The 25,540-nt window shown below is 47.8% G+C and overlaps 1 protein-coding gene across 1 annotated transcript in view; it reads left to right on the forward strand.

The window, feature by feature from the left end:
- Window positions 1-211: 211 nt before the first annotated feature.
- LOC135829294 (hemicentin-1-like) overlaps window positions 212-25,540 on the forward strand; it is a gene marked incomplete in the record, with an annotated part of 59,825 nt that continues 34,496 nt past the window's right edge. Inside the window, 3 exon segments of the mRNA XM_065341697.1 lie at window positions 212-436; window positions 1,656-1,724; window positions 9,653-9,705. Of these exon segments, the coding sequence (XP_065197769.1) occupies window positions 355-436; window positions 1,656-1,724; window positions 9,653-9,705 (204 nt within the window).

The raw sequence follows: 25,540 nt of genomic DNA on the forward strand, positions 1-25,540 counted from the left end.
GGATGCATTGCTAGAGCATCCCTTTTCTTCCGCATGTGTGTACACCACACCACTCGACTCAGGTGTCCAGACAGTCCAGTATCAACACATGTTTTCGTACTCTTCCTCCTAGCCACTAAGCCCTGTGTCTTGCTGGACGCGTGACTTTGTTCACGGCTGGAAGAAGGCCTGCGTTGGTAAGTTGTGATCATCACCACAAGACACAGAATTTGGATAGACAACGTCTTCAGATCCTGAGATCAACGTTTGTAAAAGAGACAATATTCGACTGAACAGTTTCTCAGGGAGATCTGAATCTTAGTAATCATCGGTCGTGCCCAATTCGGGTCACGGCGAAAACCTTGTGCCAGCAATATGACCGGCCTTATCCCCACAGAAAAGCGTGCAGGGTGGACCAGATGGATCGCGGCAATCCTGACGCTGTCCATACTCCTAGGTAAGTTGCGACCACAACCTCCATAATCCACGATTTATTGATCCATCAAGTCTTATAGTGTGTCCTGAAGTGTGTCCTTTTTATGAGTATTATCGCATTTTGGTCTCAGAGGAAACCATCAAGTATTACTTTGACTTTGATATCACAATTTGATGGAGAAGTTCATGGCCATGGAGGGAGATGATATGGGAAAACAATAATATTATGTCGATAAATTCAAGGTGCTACCAAAACTCGAACGATTCATCTTCAGTAATATTTCATCAATACAAACAACTAAGCGTTTTCGGTGAATCCCCATCTCAGTGCCCGTTCAACCGCATGAAGAAGTTCCATAAGTACTCTTCTATAGCGCTGCTCAATGAACTCCATTCACGTCGTTCAGTACGCGCCGGGCGTTGCAGCCCTAGAACTGCGATAAGCGGGGTGAGAAATGGTGACAAGCACGACATTGAGTGAGGCGACTGGACTATGATATACATATTTTATATATAATTATTTATTATTTAAAGGATTTCCCAAAGGCATAGCCTATCGGGGGATCTTCTAACATTGAAAATGATCATTGATTTTATACTTGTGAAGCGACTTGTGCAGGCAAATATATGCTGTTTATAATGAGCGCGATATTATGTCCGAAATTCTGAAACAGAAGTTCATTGAGCAGGACTGCACTTACGTTCTGTGTGCACCAGAAGACTGGTAGAAAAACTAAGACAATGGGTACGCCAAATGTAACTTTTTGGACCATCCTCAAGCCATCATGTCTGCGTTGAATGCATTCTTGGCCTGACAATCGCGGTACTTGCGGTACGTGGGTTTCGACGGTTTACTTAGAATTTCTTCTTTTCTTTTTCTCCCTCCCGGCCGGGCTAGTGTGGTCATGTGACCACCACGTAACGAGTGAGCATTGAAATCTCCTGTGACGTAAAGATCGACCTCCGCAGTTGCCTGGGGCATCAGGGACCGTGTTAGGAATTCTGCGCAGGAAGGCAAATGGGCAGAGGTTTGGAAAGGGGGTCGAGTTATTGTTGTTTCCTGTTTGACCCTCTTTGAAGTGGCTCATTTTACTGTTGAAGCAACAAACTTAAATGAATCAAACTTCATTAAACGCAGCACAAGTAGAGTTCAGGTGAACGGAACCCTTTCCGACAGCTATTCAGCACAAAAGTTTTGAATCCTACAGCGTTTTTACATATTTCTCAAATTTCTCCGCTAGGAACCACCTCAAGCAATTCACAAACTACGGACGATGGCACATCGTCATTGCCTTCATTCCCCACTGTTGGTAAGATCTTGTTTTTGTTTCTTTTAGTTTTTACTAAAAGCCATGTGGTGCACGCAATAGCAACATGCAGCAGCCATGGTGGTGGGGGCCAGGCGCTCCGTCGACCAACTGATAAAATGTGTAATGAAAGTATGAGGGAAAGAAAAAAGAACAGGGGGAGCGGGTGGGGGGGGGGGGGGGTGGTTAGATTGAGAAAGAGAGAGTAAATGTACACGAGAGCCTGTAGTTCAGCAAGTTCATGTAGCAGGTTTACAAGGCGACGGTTGCTTGCATCCAGTTGCGGGACAACAGGTGATGGTGGACCATCTTCTTGAACTGCAGTATCCCGTCCTTGTATGGCTGCTGTGCGAGGATTCTCCGAGGCAGGGAGTTCCATGCGCTCAGCACTCAAGCAGGGAAAGCCTAGGCCATGGGTGAGCGGGAACGGCGAGGCAGGCTACATGCCAAGGGAAAGTCGTGTGACTGGCGTCGCTGGGAGGACAGACGGGTGTTGGGGGTTTCATCAGCCAGCTGGAGTGGCTTGGGCATAATCGCTTTCAAGGGGCTCGTAGGTGGAAGGAAGAAGAGCTTGTACAGGAAGCTCAGGGCCGCCACCCTGCGCCTATGCTCCAGGCTTGGTACGGAGACTCCAGGGCCTATCAGCGTTAGTGCCCTGCGTTGTACTGCGTCCAGGCGGGCCAGTGGAGACCACATCCAGACCAGGCAGCAGTACTCCAAGGCTGGCCGCATGAAGCCGTTGTAAACGGCCAGGTGCTGTCAGAAGTGGTGACACCCTCCGGAGAAAGTAGAGGCATTGGGGGCATTGGGAAAGTTATTTTCCACTCAGCACCCCATCGGTCGATAAAGTCCACGGCAAGCTGAAGCCGGGTCGCACTATCCGCGATGTAGCACGTGGCCGCAATGCATTGGTAGACTGTCGTGTCGTCTGCGTATACAGCCAGAGAGGTACTATCCGGTATTACTTCCTCACAGTCGTTTACGTAAACCAGAAACAGGGTTGGACCCAAGATGCTGCCTTGGGGGACCCCAGCAATCACAGGGTATTCCGATGACTGTTGTCCTCCGACTTGTGCAGTACTCTTTGGATTACCCCCCTTTTCATTGGGCAGATCTGCCCGTTTGGTTTGCGAATTAAAATAAACACAACAACAAATGTATGTGCTGCTTGTTTTAGTTCCCCACCCTAACCTCCCACCCTACCAAGTCCGAGTTTCTGGATCTGACATCTGCTTCGGACTCCGCTGCCGAGTCGGCAGCTGGGATCCCTCGTCCACGACAGCGAGGACTTGGAGCTGAGAAAAACCCTCGCATCAAGTGCGTACTATGGCAGAATGTATAATCTGTAGCTGCGGCATGAAAAAGTAGGTGAGCAGAGGCGCATCAGGCTGTGTAACTCGCTCGTTCCGCTTGTTCCGGTGTACAACTGCGCGACATGGGGGCTCACGGCAGCTCAGGCAGAGTCATTGGAGATGTTTCAGCGGAAACAGCTCCGACGGCTACTTGTCGTTGTCTGTCCGGCCAAGAACTCAAACGCCCAGCTTTATGAGAGGTGCAAAACTGCGCCACTGTCTGACATCCTCGACAGAAGGAGATGGCAGCTAACCGGTCACATAATCATTCTCCTCGTGGACAGAGACGCACCACCATGGATCGCGATGACGGGCGATTTTGAAGGTGACACTAAGGGTGGACGCGGCCGTCCACGGACATCACTAGCGACGCGATTGACAAGCGACTTACAGAGAAGGAGCATTGAGTTGAAGCAGGGCGGTCAGCTGGAGAACTAGAGGACCATCGCTCGTGATACGCCCGCTTGGAGATGGCTGGCGGACCATCCGTGATCTGGGGTCACAGGCCATAAAAATAGGAAAAAGTAATTTATCGTGTCCGTTCCCAAAGGGAACTCACGACGGCCGCTGACACCCGGTAAACCCTAGCGGCAGGTGTAGCGCCTAACGGTGGGAGTAAGTGGATAAGTCTCACAACCACTGGCACACGTGCCAAGAAAGATCCCATCACTGGCACAAGTGCCAAGAAAGACCCCTCCACAGGCCATCGGCTAACTATATGAATTTTTACATCGGGAATGGAATTTACAATGGATAGAACGTCATCGATGACGTCAGTGATACAGAACGCCCATAATGCATGTACTTTAATGGTGCGTCCATGGAGCTATGAAGCCGAGACCTCTGGTGGGCGGAGCTTAATGGGCCCCAGCACCACACTCAAGTATTCACCCCGGTGCCTGGAGATATGTGGATTTTGTAGAAAAAAACAGTAAAAAACAGACGTCAGTAATCAGACAGTGAGCCAAAGAAAATATGAAATTGAAACAAGGAAAACCGTGGGGCACAAGTTATGCGTTAAGCTGTGTTCACAACTGGCGCGTGTACGCGTGAAACCACGGGTTTGTGCATATTTTGCTGGCTTTTGGGGCGCCATGCGTACGGGAACGCACCGAAATGGAAATTCCGACATGTTGGAATTTTCAGCACGTAACAGGCGCGTATCAGCGTACATGCCAGTCACATTGACTGTCCAGGTCAAAACATTAGTACTCGAAGGTGCCTCAAGCGTTGAATACGACTCGGATTGCTGTTTTTTGTTAAAGGCTGAGCACGCGTTTGGGCACGCATGAACCGCAAGCGTGCCGCGTCCACGCGCCAGTTGGAACACAACTTTAGAGTCCACCAACTAAACCAGATTTTGATCTGTCAGACGTGCACAAGGTAGCACCAGAGTGACAAAGAGTGCTGAGACATTCAACGGCAAGGAAGCGAGCTTGACTCGGAGCTGCTCTAATTTGCTCGCGCACTTCTCCAACTATTTTGAAGTGAAATAACAAAAGAAAGAAATGTTAAAGAAAGAAAAAGAAGCCCCCCCCCCCCCCACCCCTTGGCTGCATCTTCTTGCATGTGTGCCTTTATCCAACGCCATGTGTTCTGGTACTTCTGCTTCTTGACCTAAAGTACAGGTACTTGAAATAGCTGTCAAAAGCCCGTAAAGTCGTTAATCAAGCAGTGAATTTGACCTCGGGGCACTAATATCTTGTCGCTATTCTCGAATTGTCCTTACTCAGATAGTCGTGATATGCGAAGTGAAACGTCTCCAGTTAGATGGGACTTTGCTCTGGGCATGGAAATTCAGTCGTTATTATCGAATGGTCGTTATATCCGCAGTCGTGATTAGCGAAGTTGACTCAATCCCGTACCTATGTATTTGCGAGGGTGTTCCGCGGAACAGTACACGTGCATATGGTCCATCTGTGAAGGAAATGTGCACGGAAATGTGAATATGACAGTCAATGATTTAGTTTGAACTAATTGCAATGTATGGACTCGGATGCAGAGCCAATGATCAATTTAAAGCTGTAGGCAGTTGAGTGCACACCCAAGACGTCCTTGAGCTGATAGCCAGTTAGTTGTAGAAAGTCAGTGCTGTCGGTCAGTTTTGTGCAATTTTATCGCATGAGAGCTGATGGTCAAATAACTGGTGGTGTTAGTGGACATTATAGCGTCACTTCTAGGTCCTTGGTGTGTTATAACTGAACGTGTCCTCGACGTTGTAGACAAACGCGTTTGCCAGAGAGCCCTTTCACTACTCATTATTTTCGCGATTGAGCCAATTCCCCGAAACACTGTGTATTGAGCAGGGAGTGGTGCTTTCTTGCAGGTTTGCCGAGAGGAAGGTGCGACGTGCTCCTCGTGTGATCCGGATGGCAGTCGTGAGTCAGTCAAATGTCAAGTTCGGCAAGAAGCGTGTGTTCCTAGTTGGAACAATCAACTTCAGAGCCAATTCACAGTCTACACAAATACACATATTGTCATATCTCTGCTCTCCTTTCGCCATTTCTCACAAAAAAACACTCTCTGGAAAGCTATGGCAGCTATGGACTCGTAGAAACTACAGCACCAAGCGCCATTCGTGTGTGCCGCCCCGTGATGAATAATACGTTATCAAACTCAAACAAATATGCGCAGCGCGACCCGTCACGAGCGGCTCACCGAATTGTAAAATCGTGGCTCGTCGAAACCAGACGAACTTCTTTGGAAAGTGCCTAAAAGCCGAAGGATTTCCAGCAACCCTCTCGATACCAGCCATTCAAATATCGACGTTAAAATTACAGGAGTGCTTGTTTGACAAACACATGACGTAAATATTTGACATTCTGAACCACGTTTTGCATCCTTTCTTGTGCATCTTTTTCTCGTCTATCCGTATTATTCCTTCTATACGTAATCAATCACCTCAGCCTATTTACCGACGTCGGGAGGTAGCACTGCACCGCCAACAACCCAAGCACCTGGTACTTCAATTGGTAAGGCCGTGCACTTTCTTTGTTGAGGTTTTTAAAAGTCAATGTCTCTAAAGAGTAAAATAATATCAACCGATGATTTACATGAAAATTGCTTTAACTGAATGTATTCTCGACATTGTTTTTAAAAGTCAATGTCTCTAAAGAGTAAAATAATATCAACCGATGATTTACATGAAAATTGTTTTAACTGAATGTATTCTCGACATTGTATAGACAAATGCGTTTGCCTTAAAGCGCATTATGGAGAGCCTGTTGAACAGATACTTGACGTACAATTTTGAGATGGTGAACCGGGTTTTGCATTTTTCCCCTTTTATCCGTCTATTCCTTCTATCCGCAACCAATCACCACAGGAAATTCACCAACGTCGGACGGTAGCAGTGCACCGCCAACAACCCAAACATCTTCAATTGGTAAGCTGGCATTTCCTTGTTTGAAGTTTTTAAGAGTCAATATCTGTAAGTATATAATATAACCTAACCAGTTGATTATACGGGAAATGTAAACCTGTATATTGGTTTATATTTCCCATAATTATACTCAACTGAGTAGGTTATAATGCTTATACTGAGCTGCATACGAACTCCCCTCTCCCCCACAAAGGTAGAGGTTGGAGTTCTAATCGACAACCATGGCTCGATGAGTCTTTCTTTCACCAACCGCTTTCTGTCGTGCATTAGTCCTTTGTAGAAGTCAGGAGACCCTAGAGTGCCACTCAAATACCACCCAGTATCCTTATTGCCTTTTATATCTCGCATTCTGGAACACTTTGTGAAAAAGAAGCTCCTAGAATATCTCACAATGCATGAACTTCATCCGAAAACTAAGTTTGCGTATCGGAAGTGTCACTCGACGCAGGATGCACTTGTACTTGCCGTCAACAGGTGGGTGCTTGCAGACTCAAATCGCCGCTTCATAAGCATCGTCATGGTAGATATGAGTAAAGCCTTTGATCGTGTGCAGCATGAACGACTCATCTCTGAGTTGCATTCCCTTGGTATCTCATCTAGTGCTCTACAATGGTTTTGTAGCTATCTGACTGAAAGAAGTCAAGAAGTTCGAATTGCAAACTCGGTCTCCTCGTCACTGAGTCGTCAGTGCTTTTGTTCCCGTGGTGTGCCACAGGGCAAGTACTTGGTCCCTTGCTGTTTGTTCTATGCACACGCCACTTAGATGCCATTCTGCCTGAACAAGTCATCCACCAAGAGTTTTCTGGTGACATCATAATTATTATTAGTTCTCCGACAGCGATCTCAACACTGTGAGCCGACAGCTCAGTGCAGCTCGCACTTCTGTATCACGTTGGCCTGCTGTAATGGGGCTCTTCGTGTTGTTCAATGCGAAGAAGACGCAAGTCATGGTCATCCAGCCCCGTTGACAGAGAGCTGCCACGCCTGATGTATGCTGTGGTCAGGACGCCCTCAACGTTACCCCTCCTGCTAAGTACCTTGGGGTGGTCATTGATTGCGAGCAATCATGGAAGCCGCATGTGGACAATGTGACTAAGCGAACTGCCCAGACCATTGGTCAGCTCTGGCGCCATGGTCGTTCCCTGAGTTTATCAGCCAGACGGTCGTGGTTCATTAGCATGATCAGCAGCCATCTCTTCTCTGCTTCTATCGTTTTCTATCCTTGCCTCACATTGCAGTTGTTGGATCGCTTGGTCAAGATATTCAACTCCGGAGTTTTCCAGGTGCCGTCTACCACCCCTTCATCCCCTCTTCTCTGTCGACTTGATCTTCTTACTCTCACTCAGATATATCAGCAAACACTATTATTGTTTCCCCACAGATGTCTTGGTGCTGAAATGACCAGTAGTCTTTTCAGCACTTTCTTTGATTTGGTCAATGGTCGTGCCACGCGTGGTCAGGCTTCACATCTGCTTCGTGTCTCGTTTTTGCTGGGTCATTCCGGTCGATCCGCTGTTCAGTTCATTGGTAGTGTGTACTAGAACTGCCTGCCGCCTGATGTCCACTCCATCACAATTCCTTCTGCATTTCAGAAAGCAATTACAAACGATATCTTAAACTCTCTTACCCTCTCCTAAGATCTCAAAGATTCATAACTGTCAACATTCTCTCAACCCTGGAACCTTTGGATCAGTTGTATCATTTTCATGAAGCACCTCATCAAATTCAAATTCGTTCCTTGTAGTACTCCCTCTTTGATTTGTTTCCGTCTTATCTTTGTGCTTGGCTCATCAGTGTATTTTCCTCTTCCTCCTTTTTATCATTATCGCTATCTTCATAACTTTGCGAGGACTGTGGCAATACGGCTAGTGAGAAGGCATATTTTGCCTGTGCTTCTGGTGAAGTTAAATATAGCTAAACAAAACAAACATAGAAAACAACTTGTGCAGAGCAAGTACAAGACTAGTACACTTGACCACTTGCAAGTACAGTGCATACAGTGCAGTACCATCAGAAACACGCTTTGTGACTAGGTTAGTAGTTACATTGGAGGTAACAGCTATGCGCCAAGTAAGTTAGTTTGGTTTGAACGCACAGTGACCGTTACTGCGCGCAGAGCTCACCGCGCGGGATCGGTAAAAGAACTGCTATTGTTTGCTCATTAGAGTTCGTCTCCTTTCCAAAGTAAGAGTAAAGTGAATCAGCTCGAGCCTGTTGAATCGACTCCCAAATGTCGCTTTGGTTCTTACACTGAGGACCACCACGATGCCATTATTCAAGCAGCAGTTCCCAAGAACACTCGCAGTGCCACAGAGAATTGCTGCGCATGTTCCGCCTGCTCTGCCAGGGACGCGGAAAGGAGAATATCGATTGGAAAACAGTCAGTAGTGAAGTTCCGTTGCCCCTGCTATCTGCATTCTATGTCCATGCAAAAACACAGAACGGCTCGCTTTTCTCCAAGAATTGCCTCAAAGTAGCGGCATGCGGGGCTCTTCAGCCGCACATGTTGAGTAATGCGCTTGACAGACGGAGTGCTAAAACAGCGAAAGAAGGACGGCCTCGAACGTCAGGTGCAGCACAAGGCAACTGCTACACGATTATTTCAGCGTTATCGACGACACCAACGGCTAAGCCGCAGTAAAACTTACCTATTACGCATGGTTTTATCTGACGTTGCGCTTTATCTTCGTGGAGGTGAATGGCAAGCTGCCATCGAAAAGGTCGACCTTCTGTTCTTCATCGTTGATCGTAATGAGATCCTGAAGTTGGGACCATCGCAGATGTCGAAAAAACCATCAAGGCGGACTGCGGGGAACTAGTATGATCCTAAAAATAAAAAGCAGTATACATACCGGTTTAAATACCGGTTTATATACCAGTCTATATACCAGTCTATATACCAGTCTATTCTCTTCATCGAAGCACCTATTATATGCAAAATACAAGTCTGTGGTGTTTTGTTTGGGGAGAGAGGGGAGTTTGTGCACAAGCTCAGGATAAAGAGAAAATATCAACCGATGATTTAGATGGAATTAACTGATTGTATTCTCGACATCGTAGACAGATGCGTTTGCCTTAGAGCACATTATGGAGAGCCTGTTAGACAGACACATGACTTACAATTTTGACATGGTGACCCGTGTTTTGCATCTTTCCCTTTTCCGTTTATTCCTTTTATCCGCACCCAATCACCACAGAAGATTCAACAGGGTCGGGAGGTAGCACTGCACCGCCAACAACCCAAGCACCTAGTCCTTCAATTGGTAAGGCTGTGCCCTTTCTTTGTTGAAGTTTCTAACTGAGAGTGTCTGTAAAAAGCAAAATTAATATCAACCGATGATTTAGATAGAATTAACTGAATGTGTCCTCGACATTGTTGACGAACCCGTTTGCCAGACAGCGCCTTATAGGAGCGCTTGCTTGACAGACACATGAAGTAAAATTTTGATATTGTGAACCAGGTATTACATCTGTTGAATACGAAAAAGGATTACTGACGACACATTATACGACGGGAACAGGTAGGTTGGTTGACCGACATTTATTAGAGACAGGACAAAAGACCAAGACGAACGAAACGACTATATGGTGATTATTGAAGAGTGAGAAAGCGAAAGAGATCCAGTCTGAACGGCAAGATAAAGGATCTGGGTAGCTATGGCAATTATGGGCGCGCAAGTAGCTACCCAGGCCAACGGAACAAAATAAGACAAAAGGTGAGTACGCGAGTGCATGCAGGCCAGCTAGAAAAGGTACGGGAGGAGGTACATGTACCTAAAATACCACCCCTCCATGAAAAAAATCCCGCGTCCTCGCGGAGAGAAAAAAAGAGAGAAAAAGATTTTTAAAAAATGACTGAAGAAGAAAACACACACACACACACACACACATATTGCACGCGCGCACGGATTTCAGAAAAGTGTGTACCAAAAATGCACTACAGATCATTCCTGTACCACTTATAGTGTGTAATTACTATTGGAGTTTGACGAGGAAGGTGAATTACTAGTATTTTGCACGGCTATTATACAGCCTAGTTACACTTTTGCTAAACATCCAAAAATTAGAGCGTGGCTCACCATGATCGGACCCCTAACTTGGTAATGTTTTATGACCACACACGCGCGCACAAACAATACAAAAAAATTCACGAAAATAAATTTGCCGAAGAAGGAACGCGTATAAAAAAAAGAAAGAGAGAAAGGTAGCTGACATGCATGGCTTGAACGAGACGAGGTTGACATAGACGAGACGAGGTTGGCGTAGGAGAGACGAGGTTGATAGAGACGAGACGAGGTTGGCGTAGGAGAGACGAGACTGACATGGACGAGACGAGGTTGACATAGACGAGACGAATGGCGGTTGAGGACGGCTGGGCATGGGATGATCTCAAGGTCGTGGGTCGATCAATAATCGGGCGCCAATGTTGAATACGAAAAAGGACGACTGACGAAACATTATCCAGACATTACGAAGGGAACAGGTAGGTTGGTGGAACGACATTTATTAGAGACGGGACAAAAGACCAAGACGAACGAAACGACTATATGGTGATTATTGAAGAGTGAGAAAGAGAAAGAGATCCAGTCTGAACGGCAAGATAAAGGACCAGGGTAGCTATGGTAATTATGGGCGCGCAAGTAGCTACCCAGGCCAACGCAACAAAAGTAGACAAAAGGTGAGTACGCGAGTGCATGCAGGCCAGCTAGAAAAGGTACGGGAGGAGGTACCTAACACACACTTGAAGAAGGTATGCCCCCACATGAGCGCGACCGAAAACAGCGCCGTTGACTTCAGCGCCCCCCAAAAGCCCCATCCCCATAACTGGACATCCCCAGAACAGACCACCCCGTCAGCGCGCAAGCTCAATACAGGTCGACTCATTTACCATGTTAACACTCAAACCCAGAAGATGGACAGTCGACTTGTCAAAGACTCAAATCATGATCAACTCGAAATAGCCAGTTCAGTATTGAAGGGCGATATTGCCTGGACTCAATTTATAATCAACTCTAGAAAGCAATGATGAACTAAAAAAAGCAATGGACCGCATGCGTGTTAAAACAAAATGGCGTCACGATTTATTGAAAGTGGTATAGTTGGTGGTACGAGTGTTCAAACCCATTTGAACTTCATACTGTTCGTCTTCTTTTTGACATGCTCTCTTTCCATCGTCCTTAGCTTTTGTTTCTTGAGAGCTGTTTTGGCTTTCTCCTATACCTCTGGGGGATGCTAAGTGATGGTTTTGAGAGGCTGGTGATGGCTGTGAGCGAGAGTTTGCCGATCGGCGTCGTCCTCGCTATAGCGATGAAAATACTAGTTACTGCGCACCTGGCAGATATCACAACACGTCGGAGCGTCCAGGAGCAAAAGAATCTTGGGTTTTCACTGGAATCTAGTTCCTCCAGCATCGTGTAGCCCACCGTCGGTGAATGGCGGTCCAGAAAGGTCGAACCTGGTCTTCTGCAGCATCTCGCAGTCCTGCGAGGAACACTGAATACGCCTGTCATGTATTCTACAAATAAAAATCACGAAGTGGTGGACTTTATAGTGATGAGTCTATCCTGTATGCTGCAAAAGACGCAGGAAATGTGAGCGGCATTTACTCAAAAAAAGCAATGATCGTCTAAAAAAACGCTAGTTCAGTATTACATATTTTGGTTTTCCGAAAATGGTAATCTGTGATGGACTGAAACAGAAACAGAAAAATATAAAACAACTCATGAACACGGGGTGCAAACTCACGAAAATAACCTAAGTGCTAAAACATGTTCTTTTTGCTTACACAAATCGGGCTTATGCGTACGAATACAAACAGCTTCAAGGACCTTCAACTGCTGGACATAACGGGCACGACACAGTACAGAGAAGTGGGAATCATCATAAACACTCAAACAATCGGGACGAGATAACAAATGCAAGTACACAGCTGACTTCTTACGAATTTCACCCTCATCAGCTCCATCACCTTCCCTGCCACCTGACTCCTCCTCGTCCGTTTTATCACCATCACCACCAGCCGTCTCATCGTCATCCGCCTCGTCGTCATCCGCCGCCTCGTCATCACCCGCCTCGTCGTCATCTGTATCCTCGCCGTCATCCGCCTCGTCGTCATCTGTATCCTCGTCATCCGCCGCATCATCACCCAACTCATATTCACCACCAGTCAGTCGTCTGATACCATCCATGTTCTCCTTCCTACGTCTGTCCCGTGCCACTGTCCTTACCTCATCTACGTCCCGAGATTGTGTTCCGTTTTGCCCTCAGCTTCCGGTCTCCTTCGATGCTCCGCGTGGGCCTTGGCCATTCCTAGCATATATTTCGGTTGAATAATTCGCGGTCGACCTCCGTGGTCTCTGGACCCACGGATCAAGCGCCGGAGGGTGCTGCGGTGTCCGCACAGCCGGATACTGTCGAAGAAATGGGATCAATTTCTGTGATTGGCGGTACTGTGGTTGTTGCCGACTCCTCCCCAACCCCAGCCACCAACGGCACTGGTGGTGGCTCCGGTGGCGGCAAGGGCAACGGTGGAGAAGGCACATTCGGTTGGCTTAGTGATCCACCACTCTTCCTCTGGACCGTGTGTTCGACTTGCTCTGGTTGTGTCAGTGGTAGAGGGAGCGGGTTCTTGCGTGGTCTTCCCCGCTTCGGGCGCTTCGCTTTTGCTGCGTCCGGCAGCATGTGAAGTGGTACATGCTGCTTGATACGTGCGCTCAGGTCACCTGACCGCACGTATCAAGCAGCATGTATCAAGCAGCATGTACCACTTCACATGCTGCCGGACGCAGCAAAAGCGAAGCGCTCACTGTTCATGCCCGGTTGTCACACTTACTCTTTATTTTAGTTCTCACTTTTTGTAATACTTACCACAAATTACCCGTCATGTGTTACACTTCTTTGGATTTTTAACCTTTGTTTTTTCCCTTGATCTCTTTAGTTCCGTATTTCCACTGATGATCGGAGCGTGAAAATCGATTTTGGAAACACACAAAACCAAACCTTGAACAAATTGTCATGTTGCGTGGTGATGTCTGCGGCATTCATCCTTTTCATAGCTATTATTAAACTTTTATCTCCACGTAGATTATTTGTATAGAAAAATATAAGGCACCCATTTTGATAGTTTTTGATAGTCCAGGGGATGGCCCACGCCTGGTAAAGAGAATAGAGAAAAGAAAAGACGTTAAATGGCGATATTGCCTGGAGCGAATCCATGAACAAATTGTGGGCAGAGTCACGAAATGGCTTGGACGTTAACAAGTCACTGCAGCTGCAAGAGGTGATTGTGCTTCTGCTGGCCCCGAAACAAACTCGCTGTCCGTGCCAACACGGGGAAACATGCCAGAATATGGTCAACAATCTCCCCCCGGACCTCCGCACGAACGGCACTCGTCAACCACGGAAGTGTCGCCAATGACTGACCTCTGGTAGTTCCTGGTATAAACCACCTGATCCTGAGCAGCAAATACAGATGACTTAGCAGATGGACGCAATGTGGCAGACTTTAAGAAGGAGAGAGGCATGTCCAATACACCGTCACTCGGCTGCCAATAACGACCATGCAGGGGCTTCTGCCGCAGAGAACCTTGGGTGGTGGTTACTATAGCAGACTTAAACAACATCAGTTGTTTCACCTCCGATGTCCGGGATGTTGAAATGCTCCATAGCCGGGGCTGCCCGGGAGATGATCGACTTTGTAGGTGGGAGATTTTCGGGATGAGAATGCAGAGCAGCAATCAGCGGCAGGTCAGAGTGCACCTGGAGGCACCTAGACAGGCGGATGTACTTCCTCTCCAGCAGGTGCTCAACCGATATAATCCCTCGGCCGCCCTCAGACTATTATTATTATATCTTTCTTAAACTCGGATACGGAGCCAGTAATAAAATTAATGTAAAAAAGAGAAGAAACACATGAGAACGAGTTATGCAGCAACTATCCACGACTGTAACAAGGTAAATATTCAGAATTTTCGCTTCGCTCATTTTCCCTTCTTCGGTCCTACGTAACCACGAACCTTCCAAGTTGGAAGGTTGGTTTGCGCACTGGAGATGTGTTAGAGCTAGGTCTCGGGCCGCTAAATGTCTCAGTGGCCTGTCAGTTTCGTGCTCTATTATCGCACAGTCACTTTTTGACTGTTTATCATCTTGTTACAGTCGTGGATAGTTGCTGCACAACTCGTTCTCATGTTTTTTTTCTCTTTTTTGCATATATTTTTTTAGGAACGAGTTTGCTCCTGATATCCACCATGGTAATACTAACATCAAGAGTACATAACACTGGTTATGCACTCTTGCTAACATGAGCCTGCACATTATGGGTCACGTGTGTAATGAACTGGCTTATATTCGGACGTTAACGTAATTGGTCACGCCAAAATGGGGCGTGCAAGAGATGAGACGAGCTGTAGTGACACCGTTTCACATTAGATCGCACTGTACTGGGGGTGCTAATATGAACACGCGCCGTTTATGGTTGCGCTGTTTTGGGTGTAAATCCCATTATCGCCCAGTTTCACTGCTGAGCATAATCTCTAAGATCATGGAGAGCGTTATCAATCGTCAACTCATGAATCACCTTGAGCATTACAAACTCCTGACACCCCACCAGTTCGGGTTTCGTCGCCGCCTCGGGACCTCAGATGCGCCACAGGCTCTACACCATGCCTGGATCACAGCCATTGGCCGAGGCGGTGCAGCACGTATTCTAGCCGTGGATATTGCCGGAACATTCGACCGTGTGTCCCATACTGGCCTCCTACACAAAGTCCGCCATCTTGGCATTGGCGGCCCCCTGCATACTGTAAATATACAAAATTTCGGCGCTGCAAAATTTCGGCACTTCACGATTTTTGACATTTCGGTGGCGATTTATTTTCGGCGTGGGGTAGATCAGAGGGCACGGCATAGTGCGACAGATGCTGTGAAAATTTTCATCGGCGTTTTAATCGGATCATTTGCAAGTCATTACAACGCTAGCCTACAACATTGCCACTGCTAACACCTCTTACAACTGCTCTCAGACTCCTACCCCTCCGCGACATGCCTTCCGCAAGGTTACACCCTCCACTTGGTCAATCATCAACTCTGCACTTTTTGCCTGTGACTGGCATCTTTTATTCACCTCCACTACTGTTGATGAAGCTGTGGAAAAGTTCACCACAGTTCTTGATGACGTGCTCTCCTTCTATGTGCCACAATACGGAGCAAGACCCGCTACACCCAAACATGGCAGCCACCACCCTCGTCAGTCCAGCCGTAACCCCAAGATCCCTTGGCTCGACAAAGATCTCCAAGGTGCAATTAAACTCAAATACGACTACTATAGCTTAAGTAAGAAGTACTCCACCTATGCTAATATTTCTTTATACAAAAAACAGCGCAATCTGGTGAAGTCATTGTCACGTTCTAAGTATCGAGCATATTTACGTTCGCTCACTACCACCCTATCTCACCCCTCTTCCAGGCCTAACCTGTATACCTTTGTTCGCACTCAAAGGACAACTAGTACACGTCAAGACATACCACCGTTATTAGCTTCCAATGGTTCGATGGTGACTGACCCCAAGTCTATAGCTAATACTCTCAATACGCAATTCACATCAGCTGGTATTCCAGACGACCATTCCTCTCCAATACCACCTCTGCAGCGTTCTGCGACTGTGTCTTCTGATCTGCGCTCTATACATACCACCACATCATCTGTTCGCAGCTACCTAAAAAGACTAAAAAGCAACAAAAGCCCTGGTCCTGATGCCCTACCAAATGAAGTTCTCAAAGTTCTGGCTCCATCTCTGGCGTACCCACTGTGCCTTATATTCAACCTTTCCTACTCCTCCGGCGTATTTCCTGATCGTTGGAAGATCGCTAAGGTCACGCCCATCTACAAGTGTAAAGGCTCCCGATCACAAGCCTCAAACTATCGTCCAATATCTCTTCTCTGCTCCCTTTCAAAAGTATGTGAAAAGGTATTTTACGACCAGTTGTATTGCCACATTTCACCATGCCTTAGCCCTTCCCAATCTGGCTTTCGGCGCAACGACTCAACCTCTGACCAACTAGCTCGTCTACTACAAGACATTGCCACCCTTCGTGATGCTCGACACCATATTGCTCTCTGTTTCTTTGACTTGGCAAAGGCCTTTGATACTGTCTGGCATCGTGGCCTCCTTGCCAAGCTACATATTGTCTTTGGTGTGTCTGGCCCTGCTCTGTCCTGGCTGGAGTCCTATCTGAGTAGCCGATCACAGTTTGTTTCTGCCCTCTCCATCAACTCTGATCCTCTACCAGTGTCTTCTGGAGTTCCCCAAGGCTCCATACTTGGACCTCTTTTGTTCGTAGCATACGTAAATGATTTACCCTCTATAGACCCAGGTGTCTCGTTATTTGCTGATGATACAACCCTACTGCCAGCATCCTCGTCCCCAGCGGCTCTTGTACCTCGAGTGTCGGCTCAGATATGCAGTGTCCTACGCTGGATGCAAACATGGCGACTTAGACCCAACCTGACTAAAACCGAAATAATGTTCCTTCCCCCAATCTCATCCATGTCACTTTTACACCATCCTGATTTCCCAGAACCCATAAAGGTTGTTTCCAACCATAAACACCTGGGAATAATGCTTGATGATCGTCTCTCTTGGTCTTTCCATATTGATGCTCTTTGCAGTCGTTCAAGCTCTGCCCTAGGTGTTATACGTCCCCATTGTTTCCATCTTCCTTTCAAATGTAAAATTTTGTTTTACAAACTGTACATCCTGCCTCTTTTCATGTACGCTGCTGTTAGCTGGTGTGGCTTGTCCTCGGTTCTCGCTGAGCATCTCGAAATCCACCATAGAAAACTTCTTCGTATCCTGTTTAGTCTACCCCCTCTCTACTCTTCTGCTTCCCTGTATGTCCTTGCAAATGCTTGCCCACTGTCGACCCACCGTCAAAAATTAATTTGCACTTTTGCTCACAAATTTAAACTAGCTCTACATCCTCCTCATCTTAACGTGTATAACTGGTTCCGAATCACAGATGGCTCCCAGACAAGATGCTCTGTTGCCCTCCCCTTGGCTAAAACGTCCTCCCTTGTACGCTCTCCACTCTTTGTTGCTTACTCTGCTTGGTTTGCGCTGCCCGCTACTACGCGCAATGCCAGTACCCTGGACGCATTTAAATCTGCTCACTAGATTCACCATCACCTGTCCCTCCCATGCTTCTCCGTCTTGACCATTACTTTTCTTCTTTTATTCACCATGGTTGGTTAACACCCACATCTCCCGTACTGGCTGATTTTCTTCTCATGCCATGAGGTGTTGTCTATAATAATAATAATAATAATAATTTAGGCGTTTTGGGTCGGTGCCGAATATAGCTGAAATTAAATAGCTGCCGAAAATTTGTATATTTACAGTACCTGGCTCTCTTCTTACCTAGGTGGACGGTCCATTCAATGCTTGGTGGGCGGCCAACCCTCATCGCTGCACACCATATCAGCAGGAGTTCCCCAAGGGAGCCTACTCGGTCCCACACTCTTCCTGATTTACGTGAACGACGCTCAGAGGCCCTCTCACCCGGAGCCCACCTGGAGGCGTACGCCGACGATTCTACCTTGTATAGCCTGATATCCCTCGACACATCCCCAGCCGACGCAGCATCGAACCTCCAGACTTTTGTTGGGTTGGGTTGGTTGGTTATTATTATTATTATTATTATTGTGGAAGAGAAAAAAAGACATATGGATACGAGTTGAGAGTAACTCTCCATCACTGTAACATGATATTATATACAGTCAGAAAGTGCAATAACTAGGCACAAAACTGACAGAGTACTGAAACATTCGACGTCCTGACACCTAGCTTCAACACATCTCCGTAGCGCTAACCGACAGCCTTCCAACTTGGAAGGTTCAAGGTTATGGAAAGACCAAAGAGGGGAAGGCAAGCGCAACGAAAACGAGCAAAAGCTACAGTCCCAACGGAACAAAGAATGTCGATTGTTACTGGACGATGACGAGACCAGTACGATATTTGACAAAGCGGTCTAACTACAATTCGAAGCAGCAAAGCAGCACACCACCCAACTTGGGTGGGTCATAAATATCAAAGATAAGTAAAGAAAGGGAAGCTTTGCGAGAACGAATTGTGCAAGCCGAAAGCCAAACTCCTACAGTACTCCTCATGCATGACATTGTGATGGACTGGCCGTGAGTCCCCATGTGCCGGCGTTGTATACTAGCACTTTTAGTACAAACCCATTGTAGAGACGAGAGTTGGTTGGTTGGAGGGTTGGTGGGTTGGTTGCGTTTATTTGAATTCGCAAACCGAACGGACTGAACATGTCCAATGACAAGGAAGCGAATGAAATCCAAGTAACCCAGGAATGGGGACACAGATGAAAAGAAAATATGGGAACAGAAGGCTCTCAGCAAAGCAAGAAGAGAAAAGAAGGAAAGAAAAAGAATAAAGGAGAAAAAATAAGAAAAATCATGGTCACGGCGAGAAGAAAGCTTTTAGCAAAAAGAGAAAGGAAAGGATGAAGGAGAAAATGGGGAGACACATCGTGGTCACGACCAAAGCCGGAGTAGCGGCAGGACACAGTAGACATAACAACAACAGGAACAAGCACGCATGAAGCATGGGCCATGCCGGCCCAGAAGCGGGAGACACCGACAGGAAGAGAGAAGAGAAGGGAGAGAAATCGAAGCATTGCACATCTACGCCCACACATCCACACTCTTGATCGCTTGCATCAGTGGGGCCGCAGATGGCGCATCTCCTTCGAACCGTCGAAGCACCAAGCCACCGCCACTCTCCGCAGAACCCCAATCAATTTGCCTCGCATTGTCTTCGGCGGCACTCCTGTCCTTGAGGAGAAGGCTCTCTCTTTACTTGGAGTGACCTTTCACTCGAAGCTGTCATTCAGCACTCATCTCCGGAAGGTTGCCGCTCGAGCCAAGCAACGCCTGGGCTTCCTGCGCCGTGCATCACACATTCTCTCTCTAGCTAGCCGCGCTACAGTATACAAGGCATTTGTTCGACCGGTTATGGAGTATGCCCCCTCATCTGGATAGGTGCTCCGCCCAGCTACCTGCAACGCCTGGATCATATCCAACGCTGTGCTCTGCGAATCATCGGTCCAGGTGCACTTTTACCTAGCCTGGCCATCCGTCGCACTGTTGCCTCGCTTGCCTGCCTATACAAGCTGCATTACCTGCCTGGCCCTCCGCAGCTGATCTCTGTTTTGCCACCGCGCCATTTCCCCTCATCCAGCCCCGGAACTCGCAGCGAGCATGGTAGTGTCATTGGCCATTACCACCAGCTCCAACACCAGCTGCTTGCATCTGTCCCGCTGGCATTGAAGCGCTCGTTCCCACACTAAAGTATTAGTGACTGGAACTCCCTCCACGCCGCTCTTCTATCCCAGCCTCCCCACAGCAAGGGAATGCAAGCATTCAAAACCAACGTTTATCGCCATCTGAGAAGCACAAACTAGCTCTGGGCAGTCGACTCGCTATGATGATGCTCTCGCGCGTCTATTCCTATCTATGCACCACAACTGGCTCGGACAATCGACTCGCCATGATCAGCCATGATGATGCTCCTCTCAGTCACAACCCTTGTAATGTGTTAATAGTCTCACAGATCCTCCCGCACACTCGCTGGTGTTAACCCTTCCTTTCTTTTCACTTTGCTGACTCGTACAGCTCTATCTTTTATTTTTGTGCGGGTTTTTGGCCGTGATGCCGAGACCTCAGGTCGGCAGAGCCATCAATGCCCCACCATCACTGCTGCGTCTCGGTGCAACCCTTGCTCAATAGTTGTAACGTTCGTCCTAGTCTCAGTACCATTATCTTCCTTTATTATTTTCGAGCTGGGAATGTGAATATAGTAAAAAAAATTAAAAACATCTTTTTCTGCACCTTTTCGCCCTTTATCCGTATATTATTTTATTATTATTATGTGCTTGTTCGCGTAGACATCAGCATGGCCTGCAGCTGCAATAATGGGCATGCAAATCATGCAAACCAGCTAAAATGTTCGCATAAGCCACTTCGAATAGATACAAAAGACCACAACAGTTTCAGAAAAAGAAGAAATATGCGAAAAGAAGACAAAAACTCCGTATATATAATTATTATTCCTTTTATACGCAATCAATCACCTCAGGAAATTCACCGACGTCGGGTGGTAGCATTGCACCGCCAACAACCCAAGCACCTTCAATTGGTAAGACCTTGCACTTTTTTGTGTGAAAATTTTAGGAGTTAAAAAGTCAGTCAACGTCTGTAAAGAGAAAAATATCAAACGGAATTAACTGAATGCATCCTCGGTATTGTAGGCAAATGCGTTTGCCTGAGAGCGCATCATGGAGATGCCTAATAGGCTGGACTTTATACAGGGAGTGTTGTCCACATAAAGACTCTTGTTGATTTAAAAGTTTGGACTCTGTACAGTGGATTTTAGACCAATGGACTCTGTATAGGGGTGAAGCCAATTGGCTGGACTCTATACAGGGAGTGATGTCCATCAAAATATTGAGCTCACAGTTGATCCCAAGTTTGGACTCGGTACAGTGGATTTTGGACCAATGGACTTTATATAGGGGTTGGACATCATACAGGAGCTGGACGCTCTACTGAGTCCAACATTTTAAGGCCGCAGATTCCTGTTTTGCAGCTCACCGATTGCAGACGTTCTGTGGACTATACCTGTGCACTACTAGTGCATCCTGTGTCGAACATTGACAAACGGAATAAGTGGGCGAGGGATCTTTTACTCTCTCTCTAAATTTCCCCATATTGACATCTTTCTCAGTCAATGGTAGATTCATGTAACTACCATTATTATTGTTATTTTGCTTGTTCACCTTGACATCACCAAACAAGCTTCGCTAGTCTTCGCATAAGCCAAATGAACAAAAGAAATGAGGAACGAGCGAGGCCTATAGAGGTTAACACACGCGTGCAACTGCAGAATAGGCAAAAGGAATGTACATGGACATGACAAGACAAGGAATTGTGTGTTGCTCCCTACGTGGAAGCTTGCGCTATTCCTGCCGACTTGAATTCTCATTTGACTGACTCACCACTGCCATCCAGAGCACACGAGAAGTCCATCGAACCGTCCACTCGGCAAACCTGCAAGAACGCACCACTCCCTGCTCAATACACAGTGTTTCGGGGAATTCACCCCTCATCAGTTGCACTTGAGCAGGCTGAGGAAGATTTTGCCTAAAGAGCACCACTTATAATTATAGTGCTCTCCAGGCACAAACGTCACCAGGGATACCAAATGACAGAGACGATCCGTTTCTAGCGCGACAAACACCTCCTGAACACCAGATAGCAGCGTGAGTCAGTGTCGCTCATGGAGGTGTTGAACAAACGCTGAAGGCCGTTGGCCACTCACAACGCTGAATGTCGTTGGACATTCACAACGCTGAAGGCCATTGGCCATTCACAACGCTGTTGCCTCCACACCGTCTAATTCGCAAGCCTGCGCTGGGGACAACAATGTGAAGAAGAGGTTGGTGCGACTTCGGCGATAATTGGGGAATTGTGTGTTGCTCCCTTCGTAGGAGCTTGCGCTATTCCTGCAGACTTGAATTCTCACTTGACAAGACAGTCCTAAAAACACATGAAATGTCAACTTGGCCGAAACAGTATGGCTGTCTGCATCATTGAGTATTTCGTTCCTCGATTTCGATCTTGTAGAGCACTCTCAATAGGACGCACTTGCGCTGGTTAGCTTTATGCTTTGCCCGCTGCTTGTGGCAGCTTGACAACTCTCAGCGCCAGTACATCGAGCTGTACTAATGTCTATGATTCTCGTAGCCATGGCTGACAGTTCAATCCTATTTTAAGCTGGGAGTTGCACTGACGAGGCCTCAGTGGCCGAAACAGTCTGGCTGTCTGCATCATTGAGCATTTCGCTCCTCGATTTCGATCTTGTAGAGCACTCTCAATAGGACGCACTTGCGCTGGTTAGCTTTATGCTTTGCCCGCTGGTTCTGGCAGTTTGAGCACTCTCAGTTAAGCTCTGAGTTGCACTGATGAGGTCTCATTGGCCTAAACAGTCTGGCTGTCTGCATCATTGGAATGTCAACTATTTACTTCAACAAATAAAACTGGAAATGGATAAATACAGCAATCATAACATCTGCTGTACCGTACCATGGAAATCCAAAATCAGCTTAGGACGAATTTGGAAACACAAGTTCGCAAGCTTTGAATTTCTTCAGAAACGGTATCAGAATGTAATTCAACGGAATTTCAACCTCATTCATATGTTTCTTTTTCATACTCCAGCCTTGGTCATTGTATCAATCCGTTTTTTGGTGCGTGTTTTTGGCCGTGAAGGCGAGACCCCAGGTGGGCAGAGTCACACAATGCCCCACCATCCCTGCTGCGTCTCAGTGCAGCCCCTGCTCAGTACAGTAGCTGTCAAGTTTGTCCTTATCTCATTATTTTCGAGCTGGGAATGTGAACATAGTAAAAAAATATTTCGGCACATCATTCATGCGTACTGGTTGACGACTATGGACAAAAAAGCACCAGGATGATCAAAATGTTGGGTTAGCTTTTGGGCTAACCCTAGTTAGCGATAAGACCGATGCGCTGCTCTCTATCTCATGCTAGCTGCGATCAAGCTGGCTTTACACGTGCACTCAACTGCTGCCCATGCGCGCCCAAATCGCCTTGGGTAGCTCTTGCTGCGCTGACTTTGGCTTGCGCTTTCCTTTGCAGTGTCACTGAGCAGCAACCGGAAATTGTTTGTTGAGAATAGAATTAATTATTCAGACTCCTTGTAGATTCCTCGCAGCCGTTTACTGCACGACAAACATGTTGTCTACCTCTGAAGCACGCCGTATGAACGTGTCGGACTTGCGGGCCGAGCTGGAAGGCCGTGGGCTGAATTCGAGCGGAACAAAGCCCCAGCTTCTTGCCCGTTTGCTGCTCAGTATCCAGGACACGTCGAGCTCGGCGGCACGGGAACCTCGATCTCCGTCGGCCACGCCATCCTCGCGGCAGGAGCACGAGCAGGAGCAAGAGCAGGATCTGGAGAGTGCTGCAGCAGCTTCTCCGACTCCCCAGATCCCGGACCGGAGCAGTAATGACGATTTGCGCCAGTTTGTGCGGCAGGAAGTACATTCCGCTGTCACCGTTGCCTTGTCGGAGGCGATCGCTCCAATGCTGGCCACCATCACTGCCCCTGGATCCGCTGGAACTCAACCTTCGGCGGAGTCTTCCAACGCTGGTAATCTCTCCGTTCCCCAGACTATACGAGAGAAAATATTGAAGGGTGACTTTGTAGATTTCACCCAGCTGCTGCCCGCCGGATACTATCGCCACCTCGTATTCGGCCCCACGCCAGCTTCAGCTGCAGTTCAGCAGTGGCGGCCAGTCTCTGGAGGTGGTGGAAGGTGGAGCGGCGCAGCCCGTTCGTCAACGCGTCCACTACTTGCCGACATGGCTGGAGGCATGGACTCTCTTCATGAACGTCGTGTGTTCTGCCAACCCGTCCCGCCTGCAGGAGATGCTCTCCTACCAAGCCACCATAGTTGCAGCCAACAGGCAATACTATCCGGAGGCTTGGCTGTCGTACGACACCCAGTTTCGCTCTGCCATTTCTGCTCAGCCAGGCAAGCGCTTTGACGTCATCGACATAAATCTGTGGCAAATGTCCGTGACTAGCCGATCAAGGCCCACATGTGAGTCCTGCCGCCTCATCCATCCCGAAAGCGGCCAGCGTCCCTTTCGTCCGCAACGTAACAACCAGCAAGCCTTCAATGGAGTCCGTACGGTGTCTAATGGCCAACCGATCTGCCGGAACTTCAACGCTGGGCGTTGCAGTCTCAGCACGTGCAAGTACGCCCATGTCTGCAACCGCTGCGGGTCCAAGGACCACAACGGATCTAAGTGCGGTAGGCGCCAGTAACTCTGCTGCTTTGGCTGCAGCTCCCGCGATTGTACATATTTCTCCCTGCACTTCACGTTCTACTGATTTCACAAGCGCATGTCCTGCTGTCCACACACCCCTCTCTGTTTCTCGCTTCGAATCACTGCTCCGTAACCACCCTGACAGTTCATTGGCTTCGTATATTATTAACGGCCTCCGCTGCGGCTTTGACATTGGCTTTACCGGCAACCGCATAACTAACCAGCACTCGTCCAACCTCTCATCAGCATTCCAGCACTCTGCATTTGTGTCTGCACAGCTCACCGCTTCCTGCAACGCCGGCTACACGGCTGGCCCATTTGACTCGCCCCCATTCCCATTTATGTACTGCTCTGGCATTGGCGCTGTTCCGAAAAAAGAATGGCAAGCTACGCTTGATACACCACCTGTCCAGCCCTGCCGGCTCCAGCGTTAACGACGGGATCCCTACCGAGCCTTTCTCTTTGCAGTACATCAGCATTGATGAAGCCATTAACATCATTATGTCCTCCCCGTCTCCTGTCTATCTCTCTAAACTCGATGTGAAGAGTGCTTTTCGTCAAATACCTGTCCGCCCACAGGATTGGCATCTCCTCGGCATCCTGTGGCAGGGGAAGTACTACTACGACCGTGTCTTGCCATTTGGGCTCCGGTCTAGCCCGGCGGTATTTGATGCAGTGGCAGCCACCATCGAATGGATAATGCACCACGAATTCTCCATCCCTAATTTGCTGCATTTCCTGGACGACTACTTGTGCGTGAGCGTGGGCCAGGCAGTGGCGAATCGGCAGCTGGCCATTCTTCTCCGTGCATTCTCATACCTCGGAGTCCCGCTCGCGCCTGCAAAGGTGGAAGGCCCGTCTCGTACCCTGACATTCCTGGGCATTATCCTGGATTGTGAGAAGCTGGAAGCCCGGCTCCCTGACGACAAATTGGCCGACATCAAGCGCCTGTTGACTGCAGCGAGCATCAACCCCACCATGTCTCAGCGCGAACTCGAATCTCTTCTGGGGAAACTCTCCTTCGCTGCAAGAGTCATCGTACCCGGACATTTATGCGGCGCCTGTGGTCTATTTGCAGTCGCGACCAGCAGCCTCACTACCGCATCAGTCTGACTACCGAGTGCCAGGAAGATATCCAATGGTGGCTACGGCTCCTGGAACA

This window comes from Sycon ciliatum, chromosome 13, assembly GCF_964019385.1.
Source record: "Sycon ciliatum chromosome 13, ocSycCili1.1, whole genome shotgun sequence".
NCBI lineage: Eukaryota > Metazoa > Porifera > Calcarea > Leucosolenida > Sycettidae > Sycon > Sycon ciliatum.